The sequence below is a fragment of the Mus caroli genome, chromosome 1 (assembly GCF_900094665.2).
Source record: "Mus caroli chromosome 1, CAROLI_EIJ_v1.1, whole genome shotgun sequence".
Taxonomy (NCBI): Eukaryota; Metazoa; Chordata; class Mammalia; order Rodentia; family Muridae; genus Mus; species Mus caroli.
Window position 1 is genome coordinate 39756247 of NC_034570.1, and position 26804 is coordinate 39783050.

At 36.4% G+C, this 26804-nt stretch overlaps 1 protein-coding gene across 2 annotated transcripts in view; it reads right to left on the minus strand.

The window, feature by feature from the left end:
• Positions 1-7474: 7474 nt before the first annotated feature.
• Col5a2 (collagen type V alpha 2 chain) overlaps positions 7475-26804 on the minus strand; it is a 137481-nt gene continuing 118151 nt past the window's right edge. For both annotated transcript variants that reach the window (XM_021175296.2, XM_029479102.1), the window contains exons 36-54: positions 25744-25797; positions 25506-25559; positions 24992-25045; positions 24513-24620; positions 24350-24403; positions 23770-23823; positions 22725-22886; positions 22063-22170; positions 20930-21037; positions 19546-19599; positions 17681-17788; positions 17110-17163; positions 16290-16397; positions 15866-15919; positions 14815-14922; positions 12696-12987; positions 10993-11180; positions 9483-9722; positions 7475-9062 (exon numbers count right to left, since the gene is read on the minus strand). In XM_021175296.2, coding sequence (XP_021030955.1) covers positions 8916-9062; positions 9483-9722; positions 10993-11180; positions 12696-12987; positions 14815-14922; positions 15866-15919; positions 16290-16397; positions 17110-17163; positions 17681-17788; positions 19546-19599; positions 20930-21037; positions 22063-22170; positions 22725-22886; positions 23770-23823; positions 24350-24403; positions 24513-24620; positions 24992-25045; positions 25506-25559; positions 25744-25797 — 2109 coding nt within the window. In that variant the 3' untranslated portion in view covers positions 7475-8915. The remainder of the gene's footprint in view (positions 9063-9482; positions 9723-10992; positions 11181-12695; positions 12988-14814; positions 14923-15865; positions 15920-16289; positions 16398-17109; positions 17164-17680; positions 17789-19545; positions 19600-20929; positions 21038-22062; positions 22171-22724; positions 22887-23769; positions 23824-24349; positions 24404-24512; positions 24621-24991; positions 25046-25505; positions 25560-25743; positions 25798-26804) is intronic.

Sequence of the window (26804 nt, forward strand, 5' to 3'; positions counted from 1 at the left end):
GAGGGACCTGGGAGGAAGAGAGGAGGTGGAGGGGAAAGGGGAGAGGATCAGGTACAGGAGAGACAGGAGAGAAGCCTTGAGGGCCAAGAGAATAAATAGAAATATGCAGCAGTGTGTGGTAGGGGTGGGTAGGGAGAACCTTTAAAAAGTTCCAGATACTAGAAATGAGAGGCTCCCAGGACCCAGTAGGGATGACCTTAGCCAAAATGCCCAACAGTAGGGAGATGGGACCTAAAAGATCACTTCCAATAGATTGAGGCATGGGGACACCCACCCATCTGCAAAATTCTGACCCAGAATTGTTCTTTTCTAATGGAAATGCAAGGACAAAAATGGAACAGAGACTGAAAGAAAGCCACCTTGGGATTCATCCCATGCACAGGCACTAAATCCCTACACTGTTTGTGTGTGTGTGTGTGTGTGTATTTTACTTTATTTTATTTTATTTCATTTTATTTTTATTTTTGGTTTTTCAAGACAGGGTTTCTCTGTATAGCCCTGGCTGTCCTGGAACTCACTTTGTAGACCAGGCTGGACTCGAACTCAGAAATCCGCCTGCCTCTGCCTCCCGAATGCTGGGATTGAAGGTGTGCGCCACTATGCCCGGCCCTACACTGTTTTTGATGCCATGTTGTGCATGCAAATAGGAACCTAGCATGTCTGTCCTCTGAGTGGCTCTACCAGCAGTTAACTGAGACAGATACTGATACTTACAGCCAAGCATTGGACTGAGGTTGGACCCCTAAGGAAGAATTAGGGGAAGAACTGAAGGAGATTGCAACCACATAGGAAGAACAACAGTTTAAAATTAACCCAAACGCCTCAGAACTACCAGAGACTAAGCCACCAACCAAAGGGCCAGTCTGTGGCCTCTTCTTCAGAGATAGCAGAAGACTACCTTGTCTGGTCTCAATAGAAAAGGATAAGCTTAATCCTGTAGAAGTTGATACCCTATGGAAGAGGGATGCTAGTGGGGTGAGGTAGGATTGGGTGGGTGGATGGGAGTCAGTGCGTGGGTGGGGGAGCATTCTCTCAAAAGTAAAGGGGAGTGGTACAGGGTGAAGAACTTGTGGGTGGGGGACCAGAAAGGGAGTAACATTTGGAACCTAAATAAATAATAAAAAAAGAACAATTTTAGCTCTATGGCTACATAAGAGCTTCAAAATGCTTTACCTAGTTAATCTTCAATTAGAATTTTCAGCTTCTACCATATTTACTTAAACTGTTTTTCATGAATTTAAACAAGTCTGGAAATGAGTGGACCAAAAAAAATACATCATCACAGACTCAGAGGTGTAGCCAACCATTCTTCTTTAAAGGTCCTCTTTATTCCCCTTCTGATATGCACTTGCTTGGAAGCAGATCAACCCATCTCCCCCTTTCTCTCAACATCACACAATCTGGAAGGCTCCCAGGAAATCTCTTGCAACCAGGGCAGCAGGTAGGATGGCTGCCCAAATAACCACAGCATTTGGGAACCTCCAGGTGCCCAGCAGACATGAGACTCATCCCCTATTCAAGAAGACCAAAAAAGTCATCTCCCTTCCAGTCTGTACTTGCTTGGGGGCAGATCATCCTGTCTCCCCCTCTCTGTTAGCACTACACAGTCTGCATGGCTCTTAGGGGATCTACTGTAGCCAGGGTAACATTCTGCAAGACTACCAGGAGATAAAGCTGCAACTAGGGCCATAGATTCCACAGGAAATCTGCAGCAACCCAGGGACCCAGGAGGCAGGCTTCATACCAAGAAGCCCTGACCAGCTAACACCAGAGATAACCAGAGGGCAAGAGGCAAACACAAGATCGTAATAAACAAAAACCAATATACTTTGACATTAATAGAACACAGCTCTCCCACCACAGCAAGCCAGGAATATGCCAATAGACCTGAAAAGCAGGATGGTGACCTAAAATCACATCTCCTGAAGATAATAGAGACCTTTAAATAACTCACTTAAAGAAATACAGTAAGATACAGTTAAAGTGGTAGAAGACATTAAAGAGGAAATAAATAAATCCCTAAAAGAAACACAGGAAAACATAAACAGGTGAAGGAATTGAACTGGTCCATGACCTAAGGAAGTAGAAACAATAAAGAATCACAAATAGAGGCAACCCTGGAAATGGAAAGAGGTCAGGAGTTACAGATGAAAGCAACACCAAGAGAATACAAGAGATGGAATAGAGAATGTTAGGCATAGAAGATACAATAAAAGATACTGACAAGAATATACAAAGCATAGAAATCTCCTAACCGAAAATACCCATGAAAGCCAGGACATAATGAAAAGACAAAACCTAAGGATAATAGGAATAGAAGAGAGTGAAGATTCCCAGGTCAAAGGGTCAGCAAACAACAGAATCATAGAAGAAAACTTCTCCAACCTAAAGAAAGAGATAGACATAAATGTACAAGAAGACAGACTACAGAACAAAAAAATGGATTGGACCAGAAAAGAAAATCCTCCTGTAAAATAATAATCAAAACACTAAATAACAGAACAAAGAAAGAGTATCAAAATCTGTAAGGGAAAAAGGCCAAGTAACATATACAGGAAGACCTATCAGAATCATAACAGACTTCTCAACAGAGACTCTAAAAGTCAGAAGATCCTCGATAGATGTCATGCAGTCCCTAAGGGAACAAAAATGCCTATCCAGGCTACTGTACACAGAAAACTCTCAATAATCATAGATGCAGAAATCAAGATGTTCCATGACAAAACTATATTTACACAATATGTTTCCAGAAATCCAGCCCTACAGAGGATTCTCAAAGGAAAAGTCTAACACATGGATAGTATCTACAACAAAGAAAAAACAAGAAATAAATCATCTTACAACAAACCCAAAAGGAATCACACACATAATTTCACCTCCAACAACAAACAAGCTAGAACTAACCATCATATGTCTTTAATATCTCTCAAAATCAATGAAGTCAATGTCCCAATAAAAAGACTGCTAACAGACTGGATACACAAGCAGGATCCAGCATTTTGCTGCATTCAAGAAACACACCTCAATGACAAAAACAGACACTACATCAGAATAAAAGGCTGGAAGTAAGATTTCCAAGCAAATGGTTCCAATAAACAAGCAGGAGTTCTTCTTTAATATCCAGTAAAATAGACTTTTAACTAAAACTTATCAAACAAAATGGGAAGGGCACTTCATATTCATCAAAGGAAACATCCACCAAGTTGAAAACTCAATTCAGAACATCTATGTCCCAAATGCAAGGGCAGTCACATTCATAAAATAAACTTTACTAAAGCTCAAAATACACATGGAACCTCACACAATAATAATGGCAGATTTCAAAACCCCAAGCTCAACAATGGACAGGTCATTGAAACAGAAAATAACAGAGACACAGTGCAGCTAATAGAAATTATGAACCAAATGGATTTAGCAGATATATACGGAACATTTCACGCTGAAACTAAAGAATATTCCTTCTTCTCAGCACCCCACAGTACCTTCTCAAAACTGACCATATAATTGTTCACAAAACAAGCTACAACAGATAAAGGAGGTTGAAATAATCTCATGAGTCTTGTCAGATCACTAGGGACTACAGCTGGTCTTCAATACCAACAAAAACAATGGAAAGCACACATACACATGGAAGCTGAACAAGTCTCTACTCAATGATAACTTTTTCAGTGAGGAAATAAAGAAAGAAACTAAAGACTTTCTAGAATTCAGTGAAAATGAAGACACAGCATGCTCAAACTTATGGGACACAATGAAAGCAGTGCTGAGAGCAAATTCATAGCACTAAAGCATACATAAAAAAATTGGAGAGATCCTAGACTAGCAACTTAATAGCACACCTGAATGCCCTAGAACAAAAAGAAACAAACACACCCAAGAGGAGTAGAAAGCATGAAATAATCAAACTCAGAGCTAAAATCAAACAAGTAGAAACAAAGAGAACTATACAAAGAATCAACAAAACCAGGAGAAAATTCAAAAAATCATCAGATCTTACTACAAAAGTCTTTACTCAACAAAATTGGAAAAACTAGATGAAATGGATGACTTTTTAGACAGACGTCATATACCAAAGTTAAATCAAGAGCAGCTAAACTATCTAAACAGTCCCATATACCCTAACATGACCAAAGGAGTCATTAAAAACCTCTCAACCAGTTAAATTCTATGAGACCTTCAAAGAAGACCTAACACTAATACTCCTCAAATTATCCCATACAATAGAAGCAGGAAGAACACTACCTAATTCATTCTATGAAGCCACAGTTACTCTGATACGTAACCACACAGAGACCCAACAAACAAAGAAAACTTCAGACCAATTTCACCAATGAATATCAATGAAAAAATATTCAATAAAATTCTGGCATACTGAATCCAAGAACACATCAAACCCATCATTTAACACAATCCAGTAGGCTTCATTCCAAGGATGTAAGGATTGTTCAATATACAAAAATCCATTAATGTAATCCACTATATAAAAAAAAAACTAAAAAAAAAAAAATCACATAATCATTTCATTAGATGCTGAAAAAGCATTTGACAAAAGAAAACAACCCTTCCTTTTAAAAGTATCAGAGAGATCAGGAATCCAAGACCTTTATATAAGCAGAGTAAACACAGTATAGAGCAAACCATCAGCCAATATCAAATTAAATGGAGAGATACTTGAAGCAACCCCACTAAAATCAGGGTCAAGACAAGGCTGCCCACTCTCTCTGTATCTATTGAATAGAGTACTCAAAGTTCTAGCTAGAGCAATAAGACAACAAAAGAAGATCAGGAGGATACAAATTGTCCTATATACAAACACCATATCCAAATATCAAGAAGGGCTTGCTGCCAGAGCCTGAGAAATACTGATATGGATGCTCAAAGCCAACCACCGGATTGAGCATGGGGACCCCAATGAAGCAGTTAGAGAAAGGACTGAAGGAGCAAAAGGGATTTGCAACCCCGTAGGAAGAACAACAATATCAACCAACCAGACTTCCCAGAGCTCCCAAGAGCTAAACCACCCACCAAAGCATAGGCATGGCTTCAGCTGCATAAGTAGCAGGGGACAGCCTTATCTGGCATCAATGGGAGGAGAGGCCCTTGGTCCTGTGAAAGTTTGATGTCCTAGTGTAGGGGAATGCCAGGGCAGTGAGGTGGGAGTGGGTAGAAGGGTAGGGGAGCACCCTCATAGAAGCAGGGGCAGGGGGGATGGAATAGGGGGGTTGTGGAGAGGAAACTGGGAAAGGGGATAACGTTTGAAATGTACATAAATAAAATATCCAATTATAAAATACAAGAATTAAGTATAAATATGCCCTGTGTTTACTTTGTACTTACATAGTATCATATTTTTATCATTTATTTAATGACTATGTGGTGATTTGGCAAAAAAATATCAAGAAAATTATGGTTTTTTTGTACATGTTTCCCTGCCTTTGTTACAAATCTATAGAAAAAAGCCCAAATAATCATATTTGTAAAATAATGCAAAACATCATAGTTTTTCATAAAGAAAAATTAGAGTGTTAAGGAAATTCACAGGATGGAAAAGTATATAATCTGAGGTATGGTGAGGGGAGGAAGTTTGTTAGGAAGAGGGATTGGAAAGCCCTCTGAAACATGAGGGATGTCAACTGGACATTTCTCAAGCTCCAAAGAGCCCACTTAGAACTGTATTTAAAGCTGCTGCTATCCAGATGATAACTAAAGGCATGGGCATGTACAAAATCAGGTATGAGTACTATCATTAAGTTAAGAAAATATTGTCCCCTGGCACATAGACACTCTTAAGCAGCTGGGGAAATGACTCACTGGAGGATAAAAAGTTCCTTTTGTTTGGAGTAGCCATTTTGATTTTTAAAAGAAAACCGCATGACTGGCTTGCCCCCATGTTCTAGAGATTTTGGTTGGGGCCTGTGATGCTACTGTTATTCTCTATCTCCAGAATCAACTTTTAATGTTTTTTTTTTCTTAATGCCTCTTGAAGCATTTGTAATTTCAAACAGAAAATAAGGTCTTTTGAGATATAGTAGGATGGTGTTTCATATGTGTGATAGGTCCAAACATGGCTTCTGGTTTTTGTTTCTGTTTCTTGTTTGTTCGAGTTTTGTGTTTTCTTACTAAACCTGGTCTAAGTAGTGTTTAGTACTTAGAATTTAGTAGTCAACTAAATTCAAGCTAGAGTCACTTGGAAAGAATCTTAATTGAGACAATGCCTCCATAAGATAGGCCTGTAGACAAATCTCTAAGACATTTTCTTGGTTAATGATTGATGTGGGAGTCCCCAGCCTTTGGTAACTGGGCTATCACTGGACAGAGACAGCAATCCATGAGGAACAAGCCAGCACTTCTCCATTGCCACTGTATCAGCTCCTGTCTCCAGGTTTCTGCCCTGCTTCAGTTCTGGCCCTAATTTCCTTTGATAATGGAATGGAATGAAGAAGTGTAAGCAAATAAAACCCCTTCCTCCCCAAGCTGATTTTGGTCATAGTGTTGTATCACACTAATCAAAACCCCAACTGAAACAGGCCTATAATATCATTTTGGGAGAGAAGATGATGTTTGTAGTTTATGAAATTAAATCTTTTTAAAATTAGAACAAATAGCAATAAACACAGCCAGCATTTATCAGATTACATAATGATGTTTCAGCATCGCTCTTGCTTTCTTTGCCATCTTTGCTTTTTTAAACTGCATTTAAAGTAATTTGCAAGAGTATTTATTTCTATTTTTAATAAAATGATACCACTGTCCTCCCAGATGTCTATTGATTTGCCTTTGATTATCTAGCATCTGAGCTACCTCTAGGTCATATAGGTAAAGAAACCCACCGCTATGGAGAGAGTTGTCTGGAACACAGGGTAAGATTTGAGGCTTTGGTCTAATGTCAGGAATCCTAGAAGCATCCCTGATGCTTCAGAGCTGGTATTTCTATGACTAGAAACTATTAGTATTTTCATTTGATGGAAATAAACATATGTTTCTGGACTACCTATATGAACCTGTACAACCTATACAAGTTGGACATAAAGAAAATACAAGAAAAATGTACAAGTATCCTTAGTTATAGAGTCAAATTCAAGATATGGAGCTCAAATTAGAAAAAATGAAGCTATGAAATAGACATTGAAAATGAAACTCTGATACTGTTCAAGCTAATTTCATACTTGATACACATTGAGGCATGTTTTATTATTAGTTTATTCAATAATGGATTTTTCATTTCCTTTACTCTTTACCAATCACTAGCCTGAGTTTTCTAACGCATAGACTGTCTTCATTGATGTCAACATGCCTTTGCAGGCAATGTTACAGATAGATTTATTTTTAAGCCAGTGCAGACAAAATGGTAGGTACTTGTTGCATCGTCTACTAAATTGTGAACAAAAACTACCAGGAGATCTTAGTTTTCACTACTGGAAACTAAAAGGATCTAATATGTTCAAAGGATTCAACAAACTGAAGATGACTGACATGACAGAAGCATGCATTTAATTCGATGCTTTGCAGAGATACATGATCAAAGTTCTATGTGTGTCTTGTCCTTTGGGATGGCCCGGATTATTTAAGTAAGAAACAACAATGGAGCAAACAACTGCAATTAAGGAAAAATTCTTGAGACACAAGGGGACCTATGTGTCCGAGGTTAAGACACATGCAAGTATTACACAACATTCTAAATACATCATGAAAGGAACAGTTAAAAGACCCAGGAATAATGATCTATCTCTCAAATGGGATGTTTAACAGTTCTGTGTTCACAAGTAGCATTGATGAAACAATCTTTATCTTTAAAGAACTTATAGAAATAATTTTAGCACCATCATTAAAAGAAAAGTAATAATATTTTTAACCCTGCCTATCTCCAGTCTTGGAATAACAATAGAAGCATAGCACCTTTCAACACCTAATAAAATAAACAAGCGCAGGAAATCTATCCCAGCTTGCAGAGATGAGGTAGCTCATGCTAAGAAATGTTGGGTCATATTTTCTTATGAATGTTCTAATTCCAATCCCCACATTTTATTTGAGTGATCATTATAATGCTGGACTTCTTGTTCATTTCTTATGATATGCTTCAGGAAAAGGAAACTGTGCCTGTGGGAGAGTTTTAACATTCATTACTGGGCATGTGTGTTAGAAAATTGTGTGGGTAATTTTTTTTCGTCCAATATCTTCTTACATAAGAAACCACAAATATAACTTCTATCTGTATTGAAAGATTACAACAAAAAGGAAACTGTTACTCTTAAATTTGAATGAGGAAAAAACTCTAACTTTGCAAAATAAATTGTAAAGTTGAAGCAATTTTATGGATTTTTTTCCTCCTAAAAGTCAATGGCTACATGTTATTTAAGGATATCATTTAAGACAGTGGAAAAGTGTTATATTCACCTTAATTTGTTTTCTATAATGTTAGTATAATATTAAGACATGCATGGGGGGTCTTCATTTGTCACTGATGTTCTGACAATAAGAGGACACAGGGGGCATGGCTCTCTATTTTTCAGACTGCAGCCAAGCAAAATCAACATGTGCTGAGGCGTTACATACCCCATCATGTAAGCTATCTGCTAGGAAGAAGAATTTTCTCATAAATACTAAGCAACGTATTCATTACAGTGAAATGAATTGATGAAAACATATTTATTTTTTGATCAGTTTACTTTTTGTAAAGATGGTCATTGTCGTTGGTTGCTTTAATCTAAATGGCCATATTGAAAACATTAAGTCAATTAAACTTGAGGATTGTAAGTAAAATAAATATTCTGAAGGATAAGGTGGTCAGGCACTTCAGATCTTATGTACAAAGCTGATGCGGGACCAGCCATTGCTTCAAGAGTCTCAGGATGAACTTTAAGCAGTCACAGTTCTTGTGGTGGTCATTGATGGTAGTCGATATGTCTGGGCTTCTGTTACATGAAACACACTGGCCCAATTTCAAGGCCAAATTCCTGGTCTGCATTGCCAATATCCACAGGACCAACATCTATGATGGGCAAGCGGGCCACATTCTGTGTTCTGTATTCAAAGATAGTTTTGCCTACATTTCCATTTCGCTTCTGGAATTCAAGAGGACAATGGATAAATAGTATATATATATATATATATCCAAGAAGTTTACACAGGAACACCCCCGCCCCCACGCATGTGCGCAAGTAACATTTTTTCATGGGCTATTTTATTTATATACATTTCAAATGTTATACCCTTCCCCAGTTTCCCCTCCAGAAACCACCTATCCCATCCCTCCTTTTCCGACTTCTGTGAGGGTGTTCCCCCACCTAACCTTTTAAAATTCAAAAGCAGTGAATGTACAGCTCTGGTAAGTATGAACCAGTGTGTGTGGCAGAAAGGAAAAATGCCAATCAGTGAGTCTCTATTGTAGACTCTTAAAGCTTATGATTGAAAGCGAGTCAGAAACTTACCTTTCTGAAGAAAGAAAGGAAGCTACAGAAAAGCATAGTCCAAAAGGCACTTACTGAGCAGGTGTCTTGAAGAACTGTGTATCTGAATCTGATGTTTCCTTCTCCTTTTATTTCTAAGTCATTTGATCCTTTAAGGACCACAGCTTTCTTGAGGTTTTTAGCTTGATCATCCATATATCCAACAGTGTTCCTACAGATGTAAGTAAGGTTCTGCGAGGCTTCTTTTGATAAAAGCCGCAAAAAGGTCATCTGAGTGATAGCTGTGTTAGGAGACTGGTAATCTCCATATGTGAACTAGAGAAATAAAAGAAATTTATGTAACATGACATACTAAAGAGGTTCATAATGCCACCCAAAGAGTCAATGCCAGGTAGATTGATAGATGACTAGCAGACTATAGGTAAATCACTTTTAAAGATTTTTCTTGGTGCCCATATAATAAGCTATTTTATCTATACAAAGGAAAATATTTTCAAATACAGTCACAAGTACCTGTGTCCTTATGACTTCAAAGAAGAGGTGAAAAGCCAAATGATTTTAATTTCCCAGAGAAAGGTTAAATAATTTTAATATATATATATATATATATATATAATACTTAATAAATACAACTCAAATTATCACTAATTAGAATAAAATATAAATTAAGTGTAGGCATAAATCTATTTTACTGAATAATTACATACATGTCAAAAATACTATTTTCTACAACACAAGTATCAAAACTCATTTCCAACTAACTCTTCCCTATTCATCTTCAGCTTTGAGTACTGTTTTCAATGGTCTAGTTTTGATTTCTGACATATTATTTTGGTTAAACTACGCTTCAGCCATTTATATTTAAATTCAGCTTTTTATAGATGTTAAATTAAATTTAACATCTATAATGATAGTAGATTGTAACTTATCATATACAGAATTATAACACTTCCATAATATGTTGACTAGGGCAAGGTTGGAGGCAGAGGGGTAAGCTGGGATGAAATAAGGACATTGTAATAGGACAACCAAGATCTGATGAAACTCTGAACCAACTGGACCATAATAGAAATATTAAGTAGACAGGAATTCGGAAAAAAATTATCATATATTTCACCTAATTAAAATAATGACTTAAACACTTCACAGGCTTCAAAGGATTACATTATTTTAAAAATGTATCTAAAAGGTATTATCTTTTCAGACACTACACTAAGCACTAACAGGGTTTCTTTGTGTAGCCCTGGCTGTCCTGGCACTCACTTTGTAGAACAGGCTGGTCTCGAACTCAGAAATCTGCCTGCCTCTGCCTCCCAAATGCTGGAATTAAAGGTGTGTGCCACCATGCCTGGCAAGGCTTAGTAATTTTAGGAGTTCTAATTGTGACCTAGGTTTCCTGGAGTTGAGACAAGACCCTTCCCACTGTCCTCCACAGTCAGTGACATGTAATAAGGGAAGATATCACTTAAAAGTAAACATAATATATTAAATCCAGTCAAACAATAATAGCATCATTTAATAAATATGAAAACATAATAAATAATAACAATTAAAAATATATTTCTAGGTAAATATGTTAATTCACCTGAGATCCTCTATTCATGTCAAGACCGTACCACACAGGCTTATTGTCAGGGGATTTGCTGGCCCACCAGGTTTTACGTGGAACACTGGCTGGGTTTGCTGAAATACATGTCTCTCCTGTTTCCATATTGCAGTAAACTTTGATTGCATCTTCAGCTGATCCCTGGTTAGGATCAATCCAATATTCACCTATTTTCCGAGATAGAAATATGTGCTAAATGAAGATTATCTCAAATATGATTGTGAGTCTCTAAAATAATCAGTAGATATTTCATCCTTTATTCAAAATAATAGTAAGAGACTGGGAAGAAGGCTCAGCAAGTGAAATGTTTCCACATGAGCATGAGGACTTGAGTTTGGATACTCAAATATATATATTTGTAGATATATAGTATATATCCTATACAAAGTCTAGGTGGGTATTGTGGCCCACCTGCAATCCCAGCATGTGGAACGATGGAAACAGGAGATCCCTACAGTGAGCCAACTAGCTAGACTAGCTAAAAAGGTGAAGTGTGGACTCAGCTAAAAACCCCATCTTACCATATAAGATGTACAGTAATTAAAGAAGACATCTCATGTCAACTTGCTGTTCACATGCAGCCACACACATATGACACATAATATACATGCAAGTAGACACATAGACACACACATATATATGTATATATATATATAAAATATTCATCTATATATATGAAATGTTACTATTAAGCACTAGGGGTCTTCTTCATGCTAACTTCTTTTCAAAAGCACTTTTTCCAAATCATGAACTTAAGACTCAAAACATCCAAGTGATTTTTAAAGCAAGATAGTGCCTTTTATGTTTGATCTATAATTGTATAAATATACATCAAGTATATTTATTTACATTTATTTCTATAGGTCTATACACATACATGTATTATTATACATAAATTGCAAAAATAAAATTTTATATAAAAAGGGAGGGAAGTCGTGAGACATAAATAGTACAAAAGGTGCATATTCTTTAGATAGAACATTCTTAGCTGTCTCTGTTGATGTTAAAGTTTAAAGTTAACTGAAACCCTGGTATTTCCAAACTCATTCAAATGATCTTTAGATCCCCCCTTTTCTGGGTCTAATTAAATCATTTAATATTATTGAAGAAGGCAAACTAAGAACACTGTCATACAACTTAGGTAGAGACACTATTTCACTCCAAACTGCCATAAAAGATTACTATACTTAATCCTGCCAGGCAGTATAGTAAAAGATTGATTGGTAGGTCATTAAAGTGCAATAAATTGATTCCATATGCAAATCAATTAGGGAAACATGACCTTTACTGGCCTCTCAATGATTTACCTAATTAAAATTCTAAATGATGATGTAGGTAAGAAAGTATTTTTAATTATGCATGAGCAAGTATTGTGTGTATGTGTATATATATATATATATATATATATATATATATATATGTGTGTGTGTGTGTGTGTGTGTGTGTGTGAACTATTTCCTCAAAATTGCTTTTTTGATATGATGTGGCCTTTATTATATATCCTATCTATCATCTTTTTAATTAATTGTCACAACCACAAAACTATAAGCTCTAGAGCATGCTCAACAATTTATCTTTGTGTCTATCATTAACTATAAAGTTAAAAATACATTTTGGGAAGCAGTTGAGAATAACTCAACACAGACAACATGTTTTACTCAAACAGGCCCCTGTCTACTCACCGCTCTGCTTTGTCGGATGGCAAAGCTTTAAATCATCACAAGTGCGGGCTGGGTGTTTCTTGGAACCATCAGGGCTACGCATGGTTTCAATCTGACTACTGAGAGACTTCAGGGTAACATGGATCCCAGGGTCTGTTTTGTTTGTGTCATCTGGAGCTGCCTGGTCTTCCGTAAACTCTGGAAGTGGATCTGGCATGTTCTCATCATAGTGTCCCATGATATCACCAAGAGCAGCAGTAAGATGGCCAGGGGGACCTGGAGGGCCAGGAGGCCCAGGTTCACCAGGAGGACCCTAATTAAGGAGAAATTGGAAAGACATTTAATAGCATTTTGTTTTGTTTTACAAAATTGCTTACTATGCTGTGTGGGGACAGTTACAACTTGGCACAACAATAAGTTGATACTGAAGAAGTGTGATTCATGCTTCTTAAACAGGCAGGGCTAGCCTGTCAAGTGATAACATTGCAAAATGAGGAGTGATGTTGAACCGCTTTTCAGGGAAAGTATCTACCAGACAGGCTCTGAGATAAACAAAGCTTAAAGCCAAACTCTTTGCTTTGATGTCTTCTTTGAAGATATGATGTATTTCATGTGAAGAACTTTCAGAGTTACATTCTTTTCAAAACAATTTTGAGCAAGATACAACTGGAATTCTTTACCAGAGCTATGGGCAGAAGGCAGAAAAAGGATGCTAGTGTGTGAGAGCTGTTTCTGTATGTCTGCAGGAAATATTAGGGCAATAAACACAAGACTCCCATTAGTGAACTCGTTGGTTTGTCCAAATCAAGAAAAAAATAGGAAGTTTTTTGTATGTATGTGAATTTTGACAAATGTAAAAATTCTCAGTACTGAACAAATTCAAAGAAAGTTTTTCATTATCCTTTTCATAGCCTTAAAAGTGTATCCTGTTCTTCTGTTTTCAGGGGAGAACTGATGAAATGTGACCACTCAAATTAAACCCAAAAAGAGTGGCAAAGATTACAAGCTGAGTGCTCTCCATTAATTCCTCTGCATTTCCAGAGGAAGCTCTCAAGAGTCTCAAAGAAGCCAAGTAACAACTAAAGAAAGACAGTTCAGGTAAAATGCAAAACCCTTGGTGTCAGAGGCTGATATATTAATAATATTACCTCTGCAACTCAACTGAGGCTTCAGGGAAGGTGTTTCAACCTCTGTGCCAGTGCTTTCTTATTCGCAAAAGACTGATTTCAGGGACAAAGACAGATGATAGATAGATGGATAGATAGAAAATTGATTTTTCCAGGAGATCATCAGAATTTCACACATCCTACAGTAATCTAAGAGGAAGAGCACTGAGCCATAAGAAAGTAAATCAAATACCACCCAAGTCAAATAGAAGTTCTAAAACTGTGAAACTTTCTTGACTATAAGAACAATGAGCCTCTATAGCCACACAATAAATAATAAACATTCAACTATTCAATGGCACTGTCACTGTAAGAACAAAGACTAAGACAGTAAGGTCAGATAAATAAGATCAAAGAAGCATCAGACAATCTTTAAATGTGCAGAGTGGGTCTGTGTGTAGTTAGATGCCTAATGTCTGAGGACAGAGACTAACTAACATGGTTTAGTGTTTGATATTATACTAAATACAATTAGATTTTTAATTGAACACTGAAAATTGAAATCTTAAATGTCATTTTTGGGGAAGAAAAATTTCAAACTCAAATGCTTCATTTTGTTTCAAGCTCCTGCTGCCTTGACATCCCTGCCATGTGGGACTGTGTCATGAACTATGATGCAAATAAACCCTTTCTTAACTTGATTTTGTCAGAGTTTTTAACAGGAAAGCAAACTAAGATTATTGTAATTTCACACAATGCAATGTTTGTCAAACTTTGATAAGAATGGAATTATAGTTTGATATTTAACCTCGGTTAAATATAGGTTCAAGGGCTTGGTATCTTGAACTCTTATTTTTATATGCTCTGAATACCATGTATTAAAAGACTTGAAATAATTACTTAAGTAGATAACCTTGTTGTGGCTTCTAGGCTTAAGAGTCTCTTGAAACTCTTGTTGGCAAGGTTCCACAGTTGCCATTGGATTGACTCCATTTTGGCAACAGCATCTTCCATGCAAACTCTTTTGACCTTACCTCTGGTCCTGCTTCTCCTACACTGCCCCGCACACCAGGAGGTCCAATTGGTCCAAGTGGCCCAGGGTTTCCTTCCTTTCCTGAAGGACCGACTGGTCCTGGAGGACCCTGTCAGAACACAAAAATGTATTTTAGAAGAAAGACTGCACAATTACTTTCTAATAAAAGAACCACTATAGAGATGGAGTAATTGCCCTGATTGCTAAGATTCTGGTCTTAATAACTAATAAGTCATCTTTCGGCATTTTGTTATATTTACAATTTCACTGGGTGTGAACTGTGCATCACTAATTCTGGGTGAAGGACCAAAATAACTTTAAAAGGCTAACAGGCTGGTCACCAACTTTCATTAGTAGCAACTGTTTCATCAAATAGTTAACCTGGTTGAAAATTCAATTGATTCAGAAGGAAATGATGTAAGTTGAGTGTTTGTTATGGTGGAAACCAGTACTTATATACCACTTAACCTCATCAAATCATAGCACTTTCCTTAATATTATTCTCACTTTATGTATGTTTACATTGTACTTAAATATAGCAGATTTGTAACTAATCTTTCTCACTTTTTATTTCCCTAAATATTTGTCTGAATAGTCTTAGGACACCAATGATTTATAAGAAGCAGCATTTATATGAATTTACAATTTCTAAAAGCTTCAAGTAATGGTTCTCTACTATGATTTGTTTCCAAATTATCTTTGAATAAGCTTCCATGGCTTTATCACAATTAAAGAAATAAATGTCTATCTTCAAAATCTATTCTACTTCATAAGCAGTTCCAATCATCTCAAAGAATTTATGTTTAGGGAAAATTAAACCACAAATATGAAATTGAATAGAAGCACATATAAAACCTAGGTAATAGACTTTGGAGAAGCAAAATATGCCATACATCAGGATATTTCTATTTCATATTACTTGCTAAGTTTGACCCATAAATTTTCTGCCAAACTGAGAGAACATGAACTAATAAATATGAAATACCAGAAATATTGTACTCAAGAAACAGTATGTCATGCACATCTGAAACTTAATAGTTTCTGTTACTTACTCTTGGACCGAAAGGACCAGGAATGCCAGCACTTCCTTGTTCACCATTTGGACCCTACAGAGGAAGATTAATGAAAGTGTTGCTAAAAAATCTAAATCTGTATTGTGCTGTACTTTTATCCTTAAAAGCATGATGTCACTAATATTAGCACTATAAACAAAACCATTGATTTCTTTAACATCTGACTAAGACCAAAGACAGCTGTGTAGGTAAAGAGGCATGTAGCTTTTTGCATAATTTCTTTTCCACAATGTTTTAGCTTATATATGGGTAGTTATAGTTAGCTAATTATATAATTATCCATCAAGATAATTTTAAAGTTAAAATGATATACAAAAACACCTCTCTAATCCATAGATGTTTCTGTCAATATATCAATGTATTCTCATATGCAAGAAAGTACAGTATTTAAGAAATAACTTACAGGAGGTCCAGGAAGACCCTGCAGGCCAGTGAACCCTCTGTGGCCTTTCTGACCTCGGTCACCTCTGTCTCCATTGTCACCCTTGTCACCTCGAGGTCCTTGTGGTCCCTAGGAATAGACAATCATGAACATTAAGACTACAATTTGCTGCAATTTTATTCCTTATGATTGTACTTATTATAATTTTTAAATAATTTCTCTAAAATTAAAACTTAAAATAAGATTTACTTTCCATGCTTCCTGTAGGAATGCTAAATTTACATATGCAAATAAACTGATGGGCTAGGACTACTGAGACTGCATTGAGAAGCAAAGCAGGGCTAAACAGGTGCGTTTGTATCTCAGGATAACCAATATCCAGCAAGTTGGAAGCCACTGGCTGGGAAAGGATTGGAGACCTTTGATTTCCCAGGATCACATCCTCTCTTGGAACCCCTAGCTTCTGCTTATCTGAAGCAAGAAAGCTGCTGTTGCTCTCAAAGACCCTCGGTATTCCCCATATCAGTTTCAAACTTAATTCTCTTGGGATTTTAAATACAGATTTAAACTGTACTGTTTCACATATTAGTGCTTTGTAATAAAATCTTTCAAAATCTGTCTTTCAACTTTCTTGAATATTCCTCACTGCTAGCTACTGCACTATCACACTATATTGCTACTACCATCTCACAGAGTCTCTGCCTCCTAGAGATCAGTAATTTTCTAACAGCTGCCCCAGGTCCCCCCCCCCCTCCGATATTTATGAATCTTAAGTGTACTTTCCCTTTTGGATGTATTTTGCATAAGAAAAATTTATTTGTTCAGAAAACATAGAACTTACAGGTAAACCACGCTTTCCAGCTCGACCAGGTGGTCCTACAGGGCCTCGAGAACCCTAGAAAATTTTTCATAAAACTTGGTATCTTAAAGCATAAATATACACAGGAATATAAATCTAAGAGTAACATCTCAATATAAACATAGATATAAATATCATATACATATTGACATCTGCCAAATGTTTGTACATAAGGTAATAACACACTAACTCTAGTAATACATTACAGTGAACTTCAAATATTAACTTGACCAAATTAAGTTCACCTTAGTGTTCTAGTAAATGACACTGATTCAGATGTATTCTATAAATTCCTATAGAATTGATAAAACACATATTGGTGTGTTCCTATAAATCACAACCTGTTTAAATAATTAAAGAAAATGTATCAGTATCACATCCATATTCAAAAGCAAATTAGTTTTAAAACTAAGTATATATTTTAATGCATAATTGTCTATCACTATTTAGAGTCCTCAGCTAATAATATAATCAGGACTGAATGCATATACACATAGTTACAGGATAGTATATCAGTGTCATGTAATTGTCAATGTGAAGTTGACATTCTTACTGGCTCTCCTCTTTGTCCTGCATCTCCAGGGGCACCAACAGGGCCAGGAGTTCCAGGGGCACCCTGAGAGCCTGGTAGACCAGCAGGCCCGGGGTCTCCACGGTCACCCTGACAAAAAATATATTATTCTTTAAAAATTTATTCTATAAAATTAACAATATTCAATATTGCTCATATTATTTACATATGAAAATATATATTTTAAACATATTTATTTTTTATTTTACTTAAGTATTTACTTTTATTCACTAGTGAATAAATTAAATTCACAGGCATAGGACTGTTCCACCTTGGCTTTAGAACTTTTTCACCCTCGATTTCTGCTGGTCCCTATGTCCAGAGTGTTAGAGGACAGGAGTGTTTATGTCCAGAAATGAAAAATTGATAGTCTAATTTCCTAGACTGGCAGTCTTCAGAGTAATATTCATATTTGTAACACACAATGCAGTTTCACAGTGGAAACCACTTCATCCATTTTTCAAATCCATATAGAGTCTCTCAGAAAACTTGTTCTGAGTGTTGTTAACTTACTACCCTTTTTAAAAGCATTCTTCCCCTACCTTACAGAAGAAGGGCAGCTACCATGCTAGCTACAATGCTCATATGGTACAATACCCTCAAAAGGCAATGAACTGGTGGCAAACAAAGTTGTCTTCAGATTGCATATCTCACTTCGAATAATTAGGGGAGAATAGGCCTCCCCTCATTACACTCAGACAACCCCATGTGACGGGGCTGCAAATAGCATCTTGATATGGAAGCACAGGTAAGATCAGATTGGCAGGAGTATGCATGGAAACAATTAGTGACTCAAAAAAACAGAGCCAAATGTTATTTTCCGAAGGAAATTACTGCTAACTTGGCTTGTTAATTTGGCAGATAGAGAGAACACTGGATTCTAAGTTAAAGAACACACAGACAATAAACTGAAGGAAAGATTTTGAAAAGTAACTTGTTTAAAGCACACATGCAATTGTAATTTATAGGGAATTTCCTGTGTCATATATATTAAAGTTTGTGATTAAACTGAAACAGCAATTTAAAGTCCACATAGGAGTTCACTGGTACAGCAGTAATATTTCTGGTAGTGAGCATCAAGACCTTTGAATATTTGCTGCATTACGTGAGTACACCAGCAAAGGCAAATGTTCCAGATGTCAGAACATTTCTACGGCTGTGTTAGATAAGGAGAGTCTTAGCCCAGGATTTCTCCAAACTTTTCCATCTCCCTATTAATAACATAATAGCATTTTTGTGTGCTTACCCTGAAAAAAATTTTAAGTCTATAAATACTTGCATTTAAGTATTTGGAAACAGATTCAGAAGATTTAACATCACGAGGCTGGTTTGCCTTTAGTGGCCAGATCTGTTTCCTAATTAACAGCTGTGTAATCACCAAAAGAGACTCAGCTGCTATTATACCTTGGAAAATTATCAGCTCAACACAGGGCTAATTTAAAAATATATACCACACCTACAGTTTAGAGTGCATCATTGCTTATATCCTTGTAAGTTACTTTCTTTAGAGAATGAGTAGAAAAATGTAGATATCACTCAGTTGTGTAACGGATACAGAAATTTAGAACATCCATTCACATCTTCATCCAAGGCTTCTATGTTACACCAAATATAAAAGCAATTTGGTTTCTTGCTTTTGAAAAACATGTATCATACTTTGTCATGCATTCCGTCATTATTTCATTTACAAGGTTATCCAAGGTTAGGACCTTACTAAACTGTTTGCCATCAGAAAAATCAGAGTTGCACTGGGGTTATAAAGATAGAGTATTTTTATTAAAATTGCTATTATGCTAGATTCACAATGATTTCATGCTTATGTGGTTCTAATATTTTAATCAACTTACCCGTTCTCCAACAGCACCATCCCGTCCTGGGGTACCATCATTACCAGCCGGACCCTAAAAAGAATAGTGTTAGACACAGTTTCTTGAGGAGGCTTTTACACTCTCAGCCAGTTGACCAGAAACTGACCAACGTGTTTTCTCCTCTTTATAAAATAGCCGTCAACACTTACTAGGAACCTTAGCAGGAGAGAAATGGCTCCAATCTCTTTTTTTATTGTCAACTGATTGTAAAATTACCATATTCTTTTTTTCCTTTTTTTATTCGATGTTTTCTTCATTTACATTTCAAATGCTATTTACTTTCCTAGTTTTCTCTCTGAAAATCCCCTATACCCTCCCCCCTCCCTGTGCTCCCCAACCCACCTACTCCCACTTCCTGGCCCTGGCATTTCCCTATACTGGGGCATAGAATCTTCACAAGACCAACGGATTCTCCTCCCACAGATGGCCAATTAGGCCATCCTCTGTTACATATGCAGGTAGAGACACGAGTTCTGGGGGTACTGGTTAGTTCATATTGTTGTTTCTCCCCTAGTGCTGCAGACCCCTTCAGCTCCTCAGGTACTTTCTCTACCTCCTTCATTGTGTTCCACCCAATAGATGACTGTGAGCATCCACTTCTGTATTTACTGTATTCTTATTTACTCCTATTGTTTAATTCTAGTTCTCATTAAAGAAAAAAATCCAGAGATGCATGGAAATAGATCACAATTACAGTGCCATTATCATGCATTTTGCCTGAATTCTCACTTTGTTTATCCAAATAACATGAATATAGTCATATAGTTTCAAAACCTTAAAAATATTATTTACTTTCATGTTTTCATACAGCTTTAAAATCATTGGCTGTTGAGCAGAGGGTATTCTATTCTTTGGCTTCTCAAATTGCCTGTTAGAGCTTTATTTCCTCTAAAAAGAGACTAAAGGGATATGACAACCATAATGTTACTTTACAGTGATTAAAAAAAAAAAGAGCACCCTCTACTTCCTTTGCCTTCTTCATAAGCTGCAATAGTGTCATTAATCCTATCTCCATAAAACTTGGCAATTTTCATAAATATCCCATTACAGAATGAAATAATAGCAAGGAAAAAGATGAATGGCTGTGTCCTCTCACCTTCAAAACAATTTGCCAAAAGCTAAATCAACCAAAATGCTCACTTCAGCTATTCTAAAAGCCAGTAGAAAGGCACTAAATTTGTTTCTCTATCACTTAGTCAAATCTCTAGGGAAGCACGCACATCAAACAGAATGACAGACATATTTCCTAAGCTCATGTGTACAATACATTTCTAAATATCTACATCAATTTGATAATGAAAGAACTATAACCTTCATACACATCTAAAATGAAGGTATTTTTGTTAAGGACTGTAGCACTCACTTCTGGCCCAGGTTCCCCTACAGGACCATTGGAACCTGGAGGTCCTACAGGTCCAGGGGGACCTTTATCTCCTGTCGCACCAGTTGGTCCTACTTTTCCTGGTGTACCCTGAAATTAAAACACAAGTAGGTAAAACACTGAAAAAGAATACCAGTTTCCTTAAGACCCATTCATTCAGTAGTTCTTCAATTTTTCCTCCAATATATATAACTGTCCAGTATCCTACAACATCCATGATTGCTTAAAGACATTCATACTTCTTATCACATTGCTCATGACATATCAAAGAGACCAAAATCATCCTACATTGCCTGTTTAGGTATGCATTTTGTGTCTGAAACATATGTAGTCAATTGTGGCTATGCTTCTGTTACCTGTATCACTTCAAAGATATACATATCTTAATTACTCCTGCTTTTTCTGCTCATTTTTTTTAATGTGATCAGTACTTTAGACTCATCATTGAAAACTTTTACTTTCCAATTCTTGGCTCAATTCTGATATCACTAAGACAAACTTGAACTCCTAATTTGTTCATATTTCTACACAATGGTCTACTAGATTCACATACTGGGAGTCCACGTTCCACATAAAAACACTATTTCCCCCTCAAACACTGGTAAAATTTAGTTGCTTTAGAGTTTTTATAGAGTGAAACTTTCCTCCATACTCCAAATAATATGAGACCCCCAAGCACTCAAAAAGAACAGGGGATTGTACTTCACCCACAATCACTTCTGATGTGACTTTAACTCAAACATGTCTTTTCTTTGGTTGTTTACTGTGAAGTATGGCTGTTTTTTTTTAAGGATATTTATTTTAAAAGATGCTACCAAACCACCAGGAGCTAATCTCATCTCTCTAGCAGCAAGCATCAGTTTTATCTTTGAAGGAATACTGAGTCACCAAAAATCCAAACATTTATTATCTAAGTCTCTTGACCCATAGTTAAGCAGATATGATTGTAAAGTTTGTTAAACACTTAACATTTAAGACTGAAAGGTTTTTAAAAGCTAAGAATTAATGTCAGCTTAAGAATGTCTGAACCTACTTATTAAGCAAAACAAATCAATATTTCCTGCAAAAAAAATATATAACATATCAGATGAACATTGACCAAAACAGCTACTTACCGCTGGGCCAGGAAGGCCAGGCATTCCTCGTTCCCCACGTTGTCCGGGCATTCCAACAATTCCTCTTTGTCCAGTGGTACCAGCGGGACCAGGAGGACCATCTGGACCCTAGTGGTAGAGATGATAGTTCCTACTGTAAAGGATGAATCCATACCTACGGAAGCTGTATAGTTACTCAGGCCTTATAGAATCTGGGGAGGCATGAGAAAAAAAACAAAAACAGCCGCACAAAACCTCTCGTTTCATCCAAGCATGAATGTGAACATTTTCAGTTTTAACATAGCCTGTGACATTATTCAACACTTGGAGAAGAACTTGCTAGCTAATAAAAATAAAAAGAGAGAGCTAGTCCAAAAACTCAGTATTTTCCTTTTAAAAGAACAAAAAGAAAATTGAAAGGATTGCACTTCTAAACAATGTTAATATTTAGTCTTCACATAGAAAACATTCAACAAAGGTTTAGTTTTAGAAAACCATGTCCTTTACCATTTTGTACTTTTGCACATACACTTTTATACCAGAGAATTAAAAATTGAAACTTAGTGAGATGAAATCACTTAGGAATATTTCTAGAATAATATTTTGATAAGTTTTATAGCAGGTATTATTACAAGTTTCTTCTTATAAATATTTCAGTTGGAGTGAAACAGATGCCCACTTACAGGTTGTCCATCTTCTCCTGGGTCCCCTTTGTCTCCTGGGCTACCAGGTGGGCCAGCTGGTCCTCTATCTCCTACTCGCCCATGAGAGCCAGGGTCACCACGAAGACCAGGAGGTCCTTCCTTCCCAGGTTCTCCTGCGGGGCCTGCAGGTCCTGGAGCTCCCTGGTATCATACAGAAAAAAGCAATGAGGAGGGCAAAGTAGAAACCAAATAAGTACAGACTCAGAAGGCTTGCCCTCAGGCACAGAGAGCCTCCTCACAGGAGTGTTTCTTATCTTCTTAGATAATTGCTCATGAGGATACTTAAGTAACGCAAAAGAAACAAAGCATAGCTGAACATTACTACCCTGAGAAAGCCCTAAATTCCATTTTTCAGATGACCATTTTGATCATTCATTATTAAAAGTTCTGAAATTAATTTTCAAACCTACTAAAGGCTCTGTTCTAACTATAGATTAGAATGTTACTTCATTTTAACAGGTTTGAACTGGTCTTATGATAGGATTTACTATAGAAACTTTCAGGGGATGATGGTGAAGCTGTTAGAAGCCCTTATGACTCTTGCAGATGACATGGATTTGATACCTAATACCTATGTGATAGCCACAACTGCTGGTAACTCTACTCCCTGAGAATTAAACACTGTTTCTGGCCTCCACAAGCTGCTGCACGCATGGTACATAAACACATGCAGGCACAGTCAGATATACACATATATTTATGATCACTGCTTTCATAAAGAAAGTTTCAAAGCATCTAGAGATGCTTTCTGAGATGTATTATCAGCACACATACCAAAACAGTATTTAGTACTCAAATGGAAGAACAGTCAGACATTGGATTAGAAAGAACCTGCGAATAATCTCCTACAAGTTAATTAGTTTGTAATTTTGAATTTGTGTTGATTAAACTACACTATGATTGCCAGAAGAGTTAACAAAGAGAAAAAGTCATGAAAGACTAAATCAAAACAATAATTAACGTATCACATGTGTGTGGGTGAACATGCAAGTATGTACAATGGTGTAGATCTAATTAGACTTACAGCAGGGCCTGGAGGCCCAACTCTGCCAGCAGAACCAGGAAATCCTGTAGCACCCTGGGAACAACAGATACATTGGTTAGTTCTCTACTTTGCTCAAGCCTACATTTCACATGGGAGGCTGTGGGTCTGTGGATTCCATCCCTTATTTAGACCATGAAGGTTTTTATTCTTCTCGTGCCTTAAATGTTCTAGAGAATCTGGATTAGCTGGTAGAGGTACATTGCTTTTCTGTTACAGCTTTATTTATTTTAAACATACAAAAGTAGAGCTAAGATCACAAAGGTGTTTTGTATAATCAACTACATAAAGTGTTTATACTTCAATATATAGTAAGTATATTTGTGCTCCATATAAAGAAAGCACTTGAGTTTTCAAGATTAACAAATTGATTTTTCCCTAAGATCTTTTCCCCCCGAGATCTCTGGCTTAAGCCAAGCACACTTTGCTCTATAATACAGTTGATATGTATAAAATAGCATTTTATTACATCATTGGATGACAGTTAACATTTACATATCTGGAGCACACTAGATATTTGCAACTGGCTGTGCACAATTCCCAGAATAAAAGAAAGACTCACAGGTGGACCCTGGGTTCCTCGACCGCCTTTCAGTCCAGGAACACCATGTGGACCCTAAATGGAAGGAAAAAAAGACCACTAGCGTAAGCCAAATGCATGAGCTGTGCATCATAAATACTGTGCTCCGGTATCAACACGTCTTTTTTAATTTTTGATAACTCACATGAGGGCCAGGTGAACCTGCTAGCCCTTGGGGTCCAGGAGACCCAGCATCTCCCTTCTGCCCTGGCTCTCCAGGCTCACCCTTGACACCAGGCTGTCCATCAGGACCCTAAAAGCAAGTGAGAAAACATATTTAAGATTTATAACAAATTATTTCATAGTAATTACTAATAACATAATATTTAGTCATGTAGAATATTGCTGTGGAATTAGTGTATGCATGTTATGAAAAAATGCAATAACTTCTCTGAAACATTCTCAAACTATGTAAGCAATTTTCATCAAAAAAATAACTACATAAATTAAATATTAAAAGTATCAACTTTTGTTCTACCTCTTAAAATATGTTGAATAATACACAAATTATTTTAAACTTTGAAAATGTTAATATATAACAAAACATATTTGAATAATACTTAAGCTTATTACTCTACTATGAAGGGTATTAATTTGTAAGTTAGAAACTCTTGGAAATTTTACCTGGGGTCCAGCAAAACCAACAGCTCCAGTTGGACCATTTTCACCACGAGAACCCTAAAAGGAGACAAATATTATTGAAGCTTTCACGCACATAATATACATTTTATGTAGATAATTGTGGATAGAGAAATCAACTACATTGCTTGAGGAAGAATCTTAAGTGAAGTAATAAGTTGGAGGTCAAAGAAACTTCCTAATTACTTGGAAAACAAGTTAATTGTCTTGATTTGATAGATTTCGAGGCTGACAATTCTTTAAGTTTAATAAATTTGAAAATCAATTTGTAAAAATTACATTAGAGATTAGACAGACAGTGATTAATGATTGTTAGGTAATAGAAGATGGATAAGCATAGACATATCAATAAGTGGTAGGTGATAGATAGATAGATAGATAGATAGATAGATAGATAGATAGATAGATAGATAATAAATAGATGATAGATAGATCAATAGAGATAAATCTTTTTAGTGATCTACCTCACAGTAAAAAACAAAGAAAGGTTTTCACTTACAGGATTGCCACGGGAGCCAGGAGGGCCAACTAAGCCTCTAGGACCAGGTTCACCCTACAAAGTAGATTTTACATAGCTAAGTACCTAATCCAAAATACAATTGGAGACTACTAGGTACATCTGAATGTAGACAGTGTGAGGCAAACTCTGAGATGGTCTACCTCAAACACAGTCTTGAGAAACAGCAACAATTTAGGCCTTGTTATTTTGGTGTGCACACAGATAGCTTCTAACTTACCTTTTCTCCAGTAGGGCCTGCAGGACCTGGAGGTCCCAAGGGACCTGGAAGACCCTGTTAATTAAGAGAACATACATATGATGAGGAAAAGTATGTACAGAAATGTTCATGTTTAATTAAATAAGCAAACAAAACAGCTATTTTTTTATAGCACGATTGCTTTTGCAAGTCATTATCTATCATAGATGACATCCCCTCTACACTTTCAGGACTTTTGCCATGTCATGCATATTCTAGCAATGAGATTTTTCTCTTCAAAATATTTTGACCTCTTTCACCTAACTCTGCTCAGTATATGAAACTATCTTCAAATTAAGTCTCAATTAGCAGCATTTTGTTAATATATCCTTGCTTCTATATCCCGTTTAATTTTGTTAGTCTCTAGTTTGAATGCTGGGTATAGATTAAAAATTGGATTTACTTTTGCAATATTTTCAAATTTTAATATTATTACAAAGTGTAATTCTTTTATTTAAAATTCAATTACACTAAACATGTCTTCAGTGTTCATGAAATAGCCATTCACAGTCAAGGTTCATTGCTGTTGGTGCTGTTCATACGTGAGCCAACACCTGGGGCAGGGCCTGGAGCTTCACACCACATAATCGCAACATTCAAATGAATTGTTGGCAGTTCTTTATGAACAAGTTCTCTGTCAGTTTTATGTTTCTTCTTCATAGGTATCTCAATATTATTTTGTCATTAAAGTTATAAATGTATATGTATATATGTATACATTTGAAAGAAAGAACATAAAGAATAAAATTGACTTATTAATTGTATGTTCTTAAGAAAAAAAGTTTTTTCTCCAAATATATAACGGGAAATATATTTTTCTCATAATTTTTCTAGAACTGTGTAAAATCACTTTCTTGTCTATATGGATAGAAAATATAAGTTCCCTATTGTGGAACATTATTATGAACTAACCAGTACCCCAGAGCTCTTGACTCTAGCTGCATTTGTATCAAAAGATGGCCTAGTTGGCCATCACTGGAAAGAGAGGCCCATTGGACTTGCCAACTTTATATGCCCCAGTACAGGGGAATGCCAGGGCCAAG